Here is a 14065-nt window from a genome sequence, read left to right on the forward strand (position 1 = left end):
TATATGTATGTACTTGCATATTGCGTGTACCTTATAACGGCTACAAATATTTATAAAAACACTTCCGAGAAACGGTAAAAAAATGTGTTAAATTATCGCCTAGCGTTACTTTTTATGTCGAATGAGTTTCATTTGATTCTAAAGCAAGTCGTATCTCGGACGTTGTGTGATATAATACTGTTTATGTAGAGAAGTGAAACGCTATTCTTCGAATAGAGGCAAGATTACACTCTACATTCTAATAATTACTCTCGGTTGATTTTCACATTGCAGATTCGTAACAACAACTGCACGCGATTCGTTTCCGCTTCCTAACGCGAAACTGTTGAAGTATTTACTTCAAGAAAATCTCTACACCTTTTCCTTTTGTATATCCGTGACCTGGAGATCGTTGTTACAAAAAGAATAGAATTTAAGGAAAAAAGTTCAAAATAAGGAGAGGTCCATATTATTGTGCGCTTGAATATAAATTTTGTTTTGCATTGCAAGGTCTAAAGACAAAAGAGCTATAAGTAGATTTCTATTGCTGTTTCTTGTAGCCTTCAGCTAGAACTACACACCAGGGTTAACTTTTTGCTAATGTCCTTTTGCTATAAATATATGAACCCTGTCATGGATTTTTCCTATTGTATTCTAACAGTGCAAGAGTGAGGATCTGTATCAGCGTACACTATACTTATACCTATACTTATTTCAAGATATTTTTCTATTACAAATTCATCCACTCGTTCCTCTATCAGTCAACCTCAGCAGAAACGATGGAACATTCGAACGCAACAAATACGAACGATCAGTCACAAAAGTATTCGTGCGAGATACAAGAAATTCTTTATATTCTTATATATGTTATAAGAATTCTTTATATAAGACAATTTTATAATATACATTGTTCTATTTAAAATAATCTAATTTACAAATTACAATTAAAATAATACGGCTTACGAGTAATTTACAAGTTAATTATATATTGTACATAATTGAATATTGGCGTCAAACTGGTTCACATTGTGAAATCTTAAACGCTCTGTATTTGGCATGACCTATAAAAGAAACCTAATGGCTTAGTGCACTACAACCATGTAAATAAATAATTACAAAAATGATATTAACAAATGATGTAAGTTATCATTTTATAGTTAAGATTATAGCCATTATGTTATGCGTGCTAATAACATCTCTAAAATAAAATTTAAAGAAGTTATTTTATCAATTTATAATTTATCAATTTTATTTGAAATAAATCAACTTCTTTAAACTTCAACCATACGACCTGAGGTTTTTTGAGAAGCTATTAGGTTGGCAACTAAGTAATTGCGAATTTTGTCATTAGGTGGTAATGACAGAATCCGCAATCACTTAGTTGCCAAACCAATAGAAGGATTAGTTGACTAGATGAAGTGCAACAGAAATTTGGAGAAAATAGAAATTGATATGAATAGCGATGAAGATAGTAAAGTCCACCTTGTACAATTTTTTTATCTTTTACACGTCATCTAATGAACTAATTCTTCTAGCTTCTCAAAAAGAGCTCAAGTCTTTTAGTCCAACTTTGAACAAGTTTTTCTTTTGTAAATGATGTACGAATGCTTTTTACATTGACTGTATTTTGCATTTTACGTCTCAGATAGCTACAGACTATGCCACTTGAATCAGACAGTCAGTAGTCAGATAGGAATTGGATGATATCGAGAGGAACATAATCTCGTGCAATTACATTTCATATGGACGCGTACAGGTGATATGCAGATGATTTACGTTCTTTTAAATTTTACGTTCTTCATCATAGAAGTTTTAATTTACGAATCGATTCGTCTTGACACTCTCTCTGAAAAGATATCTATTCGTATGATAATCAATTCATATGAAAAAACTATTAATTTGCCGGATACTTTCACTTTTATGTTGTAAAACCTATCGTATGAAAAGACAAGAAAACCAAATACGTTTTCCCTTAAATTGGTACCTTTCAGGAGCAAATTATATGTCTAATTTTTGTCCCATATTGAACCTCGTCGGACGTATATGAAATACCACATTTTGCCATTGAAACTATGTGTATGCATGTAGCGTATCGCTTGATATTTCTTTTGCAATTGACATTATATGATTAATCTCTGGAAACGCAATAAAAACGGCTTATATTATCATCCATATTTGCATAAATACATTTACACAACAAAAGCTTGATTTACATAAATCCTTTACATCATTTTCCCCGTTGTAGTTTCATCGTAAAATGCCAACCGAAGCGCTTTCTCGTGAATGAATATAATAATTATACTTTGTACAATTGAATTCGGTTAGTCTCGCTGCCTGGCTCATGCCGATCACGTAAAAGGGAATTGATACTATCGCAATTCCATCGAAACTCTATTCTTACGAGTCTTATAAATAAGATACACATTGATTCGTAGACTTTTCTCTTTGATTCTTCGTAACTTCATTAACTATGTATACTATAAATGCTGTACTATGAATACTATTTACTATACTACACTATAAATAAAGGATACATCGAAAGATTGATTGACAGATTACAGACTTCCTTCTTTGACTTTTCGTAGTTTCGTTAACTATATGTACCATAAATAAGATTACACATTGACTTGTAGACTTTCTTCCTTGGTTCTTCATAATTTGATTAAATATATAGGCACGTACAGATACTTTAAACACGACGTGTCCAGAATTTGTAAAATAAAACTTTAATCGTTGTTTTGTTACTTTTTGCCTATTGCACGACATCAGCGGAATACAAGGCTGCCAACATGATTGTGTTATAAAAGATCCTTTATTAACTGATACGACCAAGTAAGTTGAGAGGTTCTTATTACGTTACGGATTTAATTGATGTCAGCGAATCGATCTGTTTCAGTAGCGGGATGGTGCAAAGTGTTGGTGCCAATTTATCTCCGGACCAAACATTCGGATCGATTCGATCGCTGTCGGTGACGAGGGAAGTCGCCAGTTTTCCTCTATCAAGAACGCCTACGCCGCCTCCGCAACGCAGGTAATTTTTCTTCATTTGCTTCGTTCGCCGCCACGGCGCTTTCAATAAATATCGCTTTACTCGAGCGTAACGCTTCCATCACGAGGAATAGCTATGCCCGTAGGATGTGTGAGATAAGCCCAACTTTTAAAAGATATCCAACAAGATACTTAAACATTATGGCTGAGCAGGTATTTTATCAAATGCGGCATTTTTCATCGAATCGTCGTATTTTTCTACCATTCTTCCACGTATACTCGAGGAAAATATGGAAAATAATGGAAAAATTGCGCGTAAGGAATTATTGAAGTATAAAAAGTTTTGATATTAATGTTTTAATATTTTGCACATTCTTCAAATGTTAGAAACCTCTTTTCTAAAGCGACGTTGGAATATACAAAATTCGAGAACCGCAGCAACCTGTCGCTATTACTTCTATTATTATTTGATTTGATTGTGAAATGTTTCTAAATGATTTCTTATCGTGATTATGTGCAATTTATTCACTACGAATCAGATTTTCTAATAAATAGAATGAATCTAATCAGTATAATATCAGCATAAAATGTGTAACGTTATATTAATAGTTGGAGATCTATGGGCAAATATACCACGTAATGTTATTAACCTTCCTACGTTCTTTCGGTTATTTCCGAGCTAATTTTATTTTTCTAACATTATAAAATACCTTCAACTTGGACAAAATATGAACAAAATTTTATTTGTATGCAGGATTTTTCGTTTCAGTCTTGTGCTATCCCTTTTGAACTTCTAATTCTTTTCTAATTTTCTTTTCAACAACTCTCTATCGTTTTAAGTGTTTTATTTAAAATGTACTTCATCAAACAGCTGGTTGATAGGAAGCAATTTAAACAATTTTTTTGCTAATTACATTGAATATGTAATATTGCTTATCTAAGTACAAAAAAATACTGCCAAATATAATACATATTTAACCTGACAATTTAAAAATATCCAGTACGACACAGAGTATCTGTGAAAAAAATTAATTTCGAGTTACTCGACAATGAAGTTCAAAGGGTTGAACATCTTCTCACCTCTTAGGTACGACGCGCCACTATGGTGGCTCACTTCACTGACTCATTCGCTCCGTTTGAACTAAATGATCTTTTTCATTTGTCTTGCTGTACACTTTTTTTGCCCTCACAACATTTTATGACAGTGTTAACGATATACAGACAGAATATAGTTTTTGTTTTTGATACGCCAGTGTCAGGTATCAATTGTTGCTTCTCGTTAAAATAAATATACCGTTGTTAGATGCTTTTTTTAACGTGCCGATCCGTATCTTTATAATTTTTTAGAATCTTCCGCCTCAAAATATAGCTTCAAAATAGAAAACGAACAGCAATTTGGAAAACACTATCGCGCTATGAGTGTAAAAATTGTGACAAATTCTATGTGTCGTACGGTGCTTTAAAATATATCACACTCAATTGTAATATTAATTATTAAAGTCAATTATTTAATTTAAATTATATGCAGCATACCTTTGAGAAAAATTATAATTTAATTATCAAAAAAGCTTCCTTCCTTATTTATTTAAGCTTATTGCAGTGCTGTATCGTTTACACGTAATTCTCGTCCATCTCTGCCGTACAGAGAAACAACCAGCAAGACAACAGCGAGAAACAAGAAACAAAATTCAACTGTACCTAAAAGGTTAACAATATTCCAAGTTCTTTTCGTTCGATAAAATGAGAAAAAGATTAAAAATGTAAAAATTCGTGGAACGTGGTAGGCTTAAAATACTGACAACACGGTTTATCAGTGGACATGTTTCCCACTTAACTTTACAGTACCAGAGGACGTAGATTTATCGGTAATTTGTTATATTGAAGTCTACTTACATCGTACACGCGGTCGTTAACGTTGATTGTACTTGGTTATTCGATAGCTTGGCCGCATTCCACGTGCTAGAATATTAGCCACGTGCAAACTCGAAGCTCGACTCGTGGCCAGTGAAGTGTACGTACTCTTAACGGTATATCAAGATTACTTACCTCCATGAATTAGACGTTCGTGCCATGTTCCTTCTACTTACGTTGCAATCTACTCCACCTTAAGTGTTTATTTAATAATTATTACGAATCAAGAGTCTCTGCGTGTTAACGATCAAATGAAATTGTACCTGTGACGCAATTTGAAATTGCTCAGTGTCAAATTGTGAAACTGAGATCAACTGACTTAAAATTACGCGGATATTAACTATAATGAAATTCGTCTTAAGCGTTTATCTAACAATTATTACGGACAAAGAGCTTACATTAAATTTCAATTTCAAGATCAATTTGAAATTGGAAATCAAGTAGCTTAAAATTACGCAGAATTAATTATAATCAACGCGCATTAATCGTAATCAACTTCGCTTTAAGTGTTTATTTAGTAATTACCACGGATCAAAAATTTCTGCGTTTTAACGATCAAATGAAATTGTACGTGTGACGATATTTGAAATTGACCAATGTGAAATTGAAATTGAGATCGATTGACTTAAAATTAAACGAGTATTAATTAATAATCAACTTCGTCTTAAGCGTTTATCTAACAATTATTACGGACAAAGAGCTTACATTAAATTTCAATTTCAAGATCAATTTGAAATTGGAAATCAAGTAGTTTAAAATTACGCGGAATTAATTATAATCAACGCGCATTAATCGTAATTAACTTCGCTTTAAGTGTTTATTTAGTAATTACCACGGATCAAAAGTTTCTGCGTTTTAACGATCAAATGAAATTGTACGTGCGACGCTATTTGAAATTGACCAATGTGAAATTGAAATTGAGATCGATTGACTTAAAATTAAACGAGTATTAATTAATAATCAACTTCGTCTTAAGCGTTTATCTAACAATTATTACGGACAAAGAGCTTACATTAAATTTCAATTTCAAGATCAATTTGAAATTGGAAATCAAGTAGTTTAAAATTACGCGGAATTAATTATAATCAACGCGCATTAATCGTAATTAACTTCGCTTTAAGTGTTTATTTAGTAATTACCACGGATCAAAAGTTTCTGCGTTTTAACGATCAAATGAAATTGTACGTGCGACGCTATTTGAAATTGACCAATGTGAAATTGAAATTGAGATCGATTGACTTAAAATTAAACGAGTATTAATTAATAATCAACTTCGTCTTAAGCGTTTATCTAACAATTATCACGGACAAAGAGCTTACATTAAATTTCAATTTCAAGATCAATTTGAGATTGGAAATCAAGTAGCTTAAAATTACGCAGAATTAATTATAATCAACGTGCATTAAACGTAATCAACTTCGCCTTAAATGTTCATCCAATAATTGCAATAAATAGAAAGCTTCTATGTTTTAACAATAAAATGAAATTACACATGCGACGCAGTTTGAAATTGGAGATCAACTGACTTAAAATTACGTGGGTATTAATTATAGCATTTCATTCGTATCACATCATTAAATGATATATTTAGTATCCTTTCAACAGTTGTTTGCCAATTTCGTCGTAGTTAATTTTCTACAGGAACGTTAAAGACATTCATATAATTGTTTGTTTCTTTTATACGAATTATGTATAACTAAATGCAATTTATTCGCTAGGGATCCTAATATGGAAACCTGTCATTGGTGCGATCACTATGTTTTTATGTATGCAATATGCATATGTGAGAAGTGAAAACAAGAGCGTGATCGATACAACGATATCAAAGGAATCGTACGTCCACAATGCAGGCGGTATCATATTTTATATCGTAAGAATGTGTCAGATCAGCTGGTCTTTCTTTTCTAATCAGAGAATCGTCGTCCTGTGTTAGCTATATCAGATATAGTAATTTGTTGGCAACTTTTTTAGAAATTTCTCTGCAACAAAGTTATCGAGTTATTCGAATGTCGACACTTGTTGATACCATCAAGTACAACGTAAAGTTCTATGAAAAGATTATAGTAATTGTCCAAGTGATGAATTGAAAGGAAAAAACACCATAATAAATGAAAGTCGAATAACTCGTCTGGAATTTATATATAGTCTACATCTAGAGTTTATCGAAAAAAAATATCACTGAAGCAATAAATAAGATGTTTATAGGGAAAATAGTGGACAAGCGATTTACTTTAGACGTAGGAAATTTATTTTTATTTCACCTCGCTTTTACGAGTAGAGTAAACGAGATTTTTATTTTATCGCATTTATTTACTTTTTAAATAGTTCGAAGTAGGTAGTGGCGTAGCAAAGAAAAATATTCGTGTCTTCTGAAAGAAACTTCTTATTTATACTTGATGGGCACTTTCTTATAAACGATATAAATCCTAGGAAAGCTTTCCCTTTGAGTAAAGTTAGGAGCTAGAAGTAAAAGTTCATCCGTTCCAACTTTAAAGCGTAAGACGCAACGTGAAAGCTTTCCTGTACCCTCGCAACATTGGTAAAACTATTTTTAAAACGAAGTTACACGCTTCTAACTTTCCGAAAGAAGGTATTACATTTCGCCATGTATATTTCACACCGTAAAAATACCAGAAAATCTATATTTAGCAGACTTCTCAAGGCATTCAATTCAATTCAATCAATTTGCCATGAATAATTCTCTCACGTATCTCTGCTGTGATATATTCCCATCTGTAACTTTTACATTCTGAAATTGCAAACTTCTTTTTCGTTTATAATTTACCTGTGAAAGATAAATTCTAATTTTCTATAAAATATCGTGACTCGCGAAATTGTTTGATTACTTTTATTACACAAGACAATTTTTATCAATGTATTATGTGTTATAGTGTTGCGTTAGTACTGCAATGGGACACGAATCTCGAAATTACGTTAATACTGATGAGGTTTTATGTCTCAAAATAGAGAGAGCAAACGCAAAAGCAAGAGCAAATGAATATATCATAGAAATTCTTTATTCAGAAATATTAGAAATTACCATTTCCACTGGTTTCTATCCTGTATGATAATGTATTGATAGATGGATTTATTACAGTAGATTAAACAGAAAACGATGATTATTTAACTTGAACTTAATGCAGTAATGTGATATCACAACTCTCGATTAACGACTCTTCATTCTTCACTCTCCGGTAGCTAACTGAACGATCAACGACTGCGATAGCGAAATACATTGATAGCCGTTAGGCTTAGGGTCGGAAGTTGTCCGACCATTTCGGCTTTTGCGCTTTATCGTCCACGTTGTCTGCATGTCGGCGATTTTTTCGCGGTACTATTGGGTTGGCAACTAAGTGATTGCGGATTTCGTCAATACCACCTAATGACAAAATCCGCAATCACTTAGTTGCCAACATATAATAGAGACGAAAGAAGCCGCTGTAAAGAGAATCGTTGTGCCAAAAACTAAACACCCATATTAAAACCTGTTTGAATCTATGGGATCCAACTATGGGGAAGAGCGAGTAATTGCAACATAGAAATTCTTCAACGATTCCTGTCAAAAGCTCTAAGATCCTTAATAGATGCACCTTGGTATGTTACCAATGAAACAATACGTCGCGACCTTAAGATACCAACAGTTAAAGAAGAAATATCCAAATTCAGTAATAGATATAACATAAGAATTAGCAGCCACCAAAACCTACTAGTTACTCAATTACTCGATACGACGGGTCAGATCCGCAGGCTAAGGACACATTACTCTCTAGGTTTAAACATTAGATTCAGCTAGAACCAAACATACGATAATCATTTATTATTCACGTTATAATACCACGCCAGAATAATTTACTTATAATTCTCAATGAGAATTGATTGTAAACTACTTCCAAATAAAAAAAAAAAACTAAACACTAGAGAAAATGTAGAGTTTTCCTAGAAGTGAGACCCACTTCGACAAATACCTCAATCAATTCGGAAATACACATAAAAACTGCAGAATGTTCACTACAAGTAAATATATCTTATATATATACATGTATATTTGTGTATATATTTCAATATTTTAACGTTTCTGCCTTGTTTCAAACTATAGTAATAAAATCATGATACTCGTATCTTCAATCCGATATTGACGTGGTTGTAAAGTGTTTTATAGAAATAAATTCAAATACGTACATTCTCGTGGTACGAGGTATAAAGCAATTCATTGAAAAATTCAGTCACGTATTGATGCTTCAACAAATACAAATTTGTATGTAGGTAGGTTTGTATGCGCAACTCGCTGTAGAATACGGATTGTTTCTTCAATGATATGCACTAGTATACTTGTAATTTTTTACGTGACCGATACGGCTTGTGCTGCATGAGAATCCACGAGGCAATAAAAAGGTAACATCTGTTATCGTTGTTTCTATTGCGTATTTGTGCATATAACAGGCATTTATTATTGCCAGATAGTACACCTGTAGCGATACATCTGCAAGATTGTTACATTTCCATCGTGTTTCCTTCAATTTTCTCACTCCTATATAATCAACAAAGACACACGATGAAAATATTATTTTCCTCGGTTATTTTTTCCATTTAGTTTTTGATAATATTGGAAGATATTTCATTTCTCGTATTTATACTTTTAAGACTGACGTATGATCACTGGTAACTATATTACTATCTTATCGTACTTTTACCATATTTCCTTTTATTTTTTCTCTTATGTATAATCAACAAAGTCACACGATAAAAATATTATTTTCCTCGGTTATTTTTTCCATTTAGTTTTTAATAATATTGGAAGATATTTCATTTCTCGTATTTATACATTTAAGATTGACGTGTGATCATTGGTAACTATATTACTATCTTATCGTTCTTTTACCGTATTTCCTTTTATTTTTTCTCTTATATATAATCAACAAAGTCACGCGATAAAACTATCTTTTTCTTTGACAGATTCGTTAATTTTTTATGATATTCGAAAATATACAAATATATAAAGTGTGTTCACTGTTCAAGATTGATTAGCTCCCAATGTTTTTCTTCTAAACGATAAGTGAAATTAAGAGGAAAAATGAAAGAGGAAAATGATGAATGGTTCAAGGTGAACTACATATTCGCGATAATATCTTTCACGCAAGTGCAAAAAACGCGTGTGTCTTACGCAGTTGCATTATTATTTTTTTTATAATAGAAACCTTCTTCTTTGATGGAAACCTTAAAAAAGATAATAGAGCAACAGAGTCGAAAACTGATCGGTTTAATTTTGATATTTTAACTTTGTAGAATTTTCTCTTTCTCTTTTTTTGTATTTTCAATTTTGTAAAATTTATTGTATGTAAGACAAAGGAAACATAAATACAAAAGTACTTCGTCTTTCCTTCTTTTTCATATGGTATGCGACAAAATTGGAGTGAAAACATCTTCCAAACTAATCGATCGCAGTCAATATTTCTCTAATACATACAGTGTCGTGAATAATTATAAACTCAAGTCCATTTTTAGATTTTTCACGATAGCGAGACTGAATCTTTGACTGTGAAAAAGTGTAAACTCAGTGTTAATTTTCTTGTAAGTTTCCACTTTGTCTCTTATTTCTTCTATCAGTCTTGAAGCAACAACGCAGAAAATGTGTTTCAGTCTACAAATATCCGCAACACTGTAGGTTTTTTCATAAAATGACGAGAGGTTTCGACGTATGCAAAACGCACACAGATCTTTACGCTTGCGAAAAAAATACTGTGAATATGTTGTTCGTTTTGAACCATTCATTCATTCCTCTTATCGTTTACAAGAAAAACGATCTAACAACGTGAACAGTGAACACCCTGTATATAAATTAAAATTCTGTGCCGGTGAAACGAACGCGACGAAAACATTGTCGGTGATTTGTACATGTCGGCGAATAAACAATGTGGGTGAAACTGGTGTCAGTCAAACTGGTGTCGATGTAAATTTTGTCGGCGAAATGATTGTCGATAATCACACACCAAGCCGTCCATCTGCATGTGCTAGAAAGGAAGATGTTGGTTTTTTAGATAGAATACTTTACATATGATATTTACTTACTAGCACGAACAATATAATTGCTTTACATTGAAACATATATTTTTTCACTTCTATTTATTCATTTTATCTGTTATTTTTATTTTATTTATGTTTATTGTTATTTATATACTGTATACAGTATTTGTTGTGTGTTTGTATGAAGACTGATCAGTGTTAAAAATGTAACCAGTTTCACGATACGTACGAAACTATGTACATCGTAAAACTGTCTGGTTTCTGAACTTTAATTTCTAGGAATGATTACTAAAAAATGAATCCTACCAGTAAAAGTAAATCGCGTAATTTTATACGTTTTTATTGTATCAGCTGTGATTATATCTATCATAAAATAGTAACGCAGATGTTTGAGAACTTACCTACATCTCTTACGTACATCTTACGATATCTGCTGTAGATTAAATTAAATAAAAAAGTTCATTCTTGGACACACGTGTCAGTCCCTGGCGAGCATATCTTTAACAATAACAAAACTCTCAATTTGTTCACGCTTCTTGTTACGATAAATCCAAATCTTACCAGCCATTAGATTTTCGTACAATTTCTTGTCACGCGGGTAGCAAATGAAATTCTTCTAAATTCTACCTGCATAGAACATTCCTTACGATTCGTGTACTTTTAACAAGAGCAGCAGAATCTACATCAATTTACAAGGCAACCTGACGCATAAATACGTACATAGCACATTCATATTCGTCTATAAACTATAGCCATATCTACTCTTTGAAACGATCTGTACAATATCCATTCCATGCTGTTATTAAACAGGTTTTGGAGTTCGATATTTAATTGATTCGCACAGATTCAATTTTTATATTCTGTATTTCATCACCAGCCATATGAACACACCGGATACACTCAGATAATTAACACATGGCGGACGCCAAAACAAAAGAGAGTCGTTAGAAGTCGTACCAACTTTGCATGTAGGAACTAGTGATCATACCAACCTAATATTTTTCTCAACACATGCATCGTGTTCTGCACCCGCGGTTTTATATTCCGCGTATTGTTCGCTACAAAATAAGGCTTCGATTAGAGTGAAGCGGTCCGTAATAACAGAGGAAAAATACGAAAGCCATCGAAGCGAAGCGAGACGCATACTCGCTCTTATATATTCGCCTGATGTTCCTTTTTCCAGCATTATCGATGCACCGGTAGAGCCATGATATAAATCACTATACCGTAACGCAGCAAACACAGTTCGCTGCGAGTGGATACTAGAAAACGGTATATAGAAAGGGTATGCGATAAATGAAAAATCATTGACCTAGGATCGGAAATTTTAACGAATCTGATACGAGCACGTTCGAAAAAAGAGAAAAGTAACAGCGAATCGAAAGAAAATACGAAGAAACCAGATTGATATCTGGTATACCGACGACCATGTATTTTGAAGATGGACCAAAGCGAAGACTATTGTTATCGAAGTAAGGTGGAAGGAAATTAGGATGCATCGAATGTTCATGATTGTAGAATTAATTTGCATGCGTTAACCTTACAGCCATTTGCATTGACTTTTGGTTGCAGTTGAAATGTCTAATATTTGGATCTCGAATATTGTCGGTCCGAATAAGAACAATTTCTCCGAATTGCAAGATTTGATTTGACGCTGAATTTATTCTACTAACAGTCCAATGTTGGTTTATTTATCTTGTTATTACTATTGGTATTATTTCATATAGAATTATTACTATTTGTTATTTACTTTTAACAGTGTTACGACCGTTCGCGGAGAGACGCGGTCGCTAGGAAAACGCGTCAGCGAGAGGCGTAAATTCTCGCTACGATTATGTTAATCGACGCCGCGAAATAGTCGTTCCCCTGTTTCGGTTAAGATAACAGAGGTGGTTTAATGAATGTAACACTGTATTAACAGGTTAACATAGAATAATATATTTTACAATAATATGATGAATATGTTACAAAAATTTGACTCGACTTTGCGATATCTCTAGATAAATTCGTTTGCTCGTCAGATTTGTCGAAGTGTCACGTTAGACTCGTCAGAAGGAACTGAACGCCCTTCGATTATTCCTTTGTCTCATTTGGAAGACGACCCCCACTATGCTCGGGTCACGCCACCGCTCGCGTCTATGATCACGTATGCCTCTTCTTGTGTGAAAAACGTAACGGTCAAAAATCGACGTTTCTAGAGCTCGCTGCTTGGCGACAACTATGCTCTCGTCGATACATTGTATATGATCCGGTGGGCAGATAAGGTCTGCCTGCGACGCTGTAGGACCGCGAGTTTTTTTTTTTTTTTTTTTTTTTTATTTATTTGTTGAAATTACAATCAATTCTCGCGTTGAGAATTTTCAGTAATTTTTCTGGCGTGGCGCAGTGACATGGCTGTTTATTTACAATAAGTTAATACTTATTATAGATAGGTATAATTTATAAGTATTATAAGTAAGTGCATATGCTTAATTTGGATAATTAAATGAATCTGACGTTTAGGTCTAGCGGGTAGTGCCTCTTCAGCCTGCGAGTCTGGTCCGTCGTATCGAGTAGTCCAGTGATTAGGGGGTTTCGGTGTTTGTTGATTCTTTTGCTGTATCTGTTGCTATATTTTGCTATTTCCTCTTTGACGGTGGGTATCTTGAGGTCGCGGTGTATTGTTTCATTGGTTACATACCAAGGTGCGTCAATTAGGGATCTTAGCGTTTTCGATTGAAAGCGTTGGAGTATTTCAATGTTGGAGTTACTTGCTGTTCCCCATAGTTGGATTCCGTAGGTCCAGACAGGTTTTATTACGGTCTTGTAGAGGGTAATTTTATTCTGTATATTTAGTTTGGAGCGTCGGCCCGTGAGCCAATAGAATTTTTTTAGTTTGTCCTTTAGTTGCTTCGTTTTATCTGAGATGTGTTTCTTCCACGTTAGTCTCCTGTCCAGGGTCATGCCCAGGTATCGGACTGTGTCCCTGCTAGGAACTGTTGCATTGTTGATGGTGACCTGGGGGCAGGTTTGTTTTCGGAGCGTGAAGGTTACATGTGAGGATTTCTTTTCGTTGACTTTGAAGCCCCATTTGTGAAACCACTTTTCCATGGAGTCGAGACTTCGCTGGAGAGTGGATGAGGCTATTACCGGGTCTGCGTGGGAAGCTAATAGCGCTGTGTCGTCT

General features: G+C 33.6%; 1 protein-coding gene across 4 annotated transcripts in view; it reads left to right on the forward strand.

Annotated features, from left to right (window-relative positions):
* Positions 1-14065, forward strand: part of LOC117242933 — a 213283-nt gene that overhangs the window by 179603 nt on the left and 19615 nt on the right. For 3 of the 4 annotated variants that reach the window (XM_033509996.1, XM_033510000.1, XM_033509998.1), the window contains exon 5: positions 2876-3010. In XM_033509996.1, coding sequence (XP_033365887.1) covers positions 2876-3010 — 135 coding nt within the window. The remainder of the gene's footprint in view (positions 1-2875; positions 3011-14065) is intronic. The other variant, XM_033509997.1, reaches the window with a different exon arrangement.

This window comes from Bombus vosnesenskii, unplaced genomic scaffold, assembly GCF_011952255.1.
Source record: "Bombus vosnesenskii isolate JDL3184/JDL3185 unplaced genomic scaffold, Bvos_JDL3184-5_v1.1 scf7180000016281, whole genome shotgun sequence".
Classification (NCBI taxonomy): domain Eukaryota; kingdom Metazoa; phylum Arthropoda; class Insecta; order Hymenoptera; family Apidae; genus Bombus; species Bombus vosnesenskii.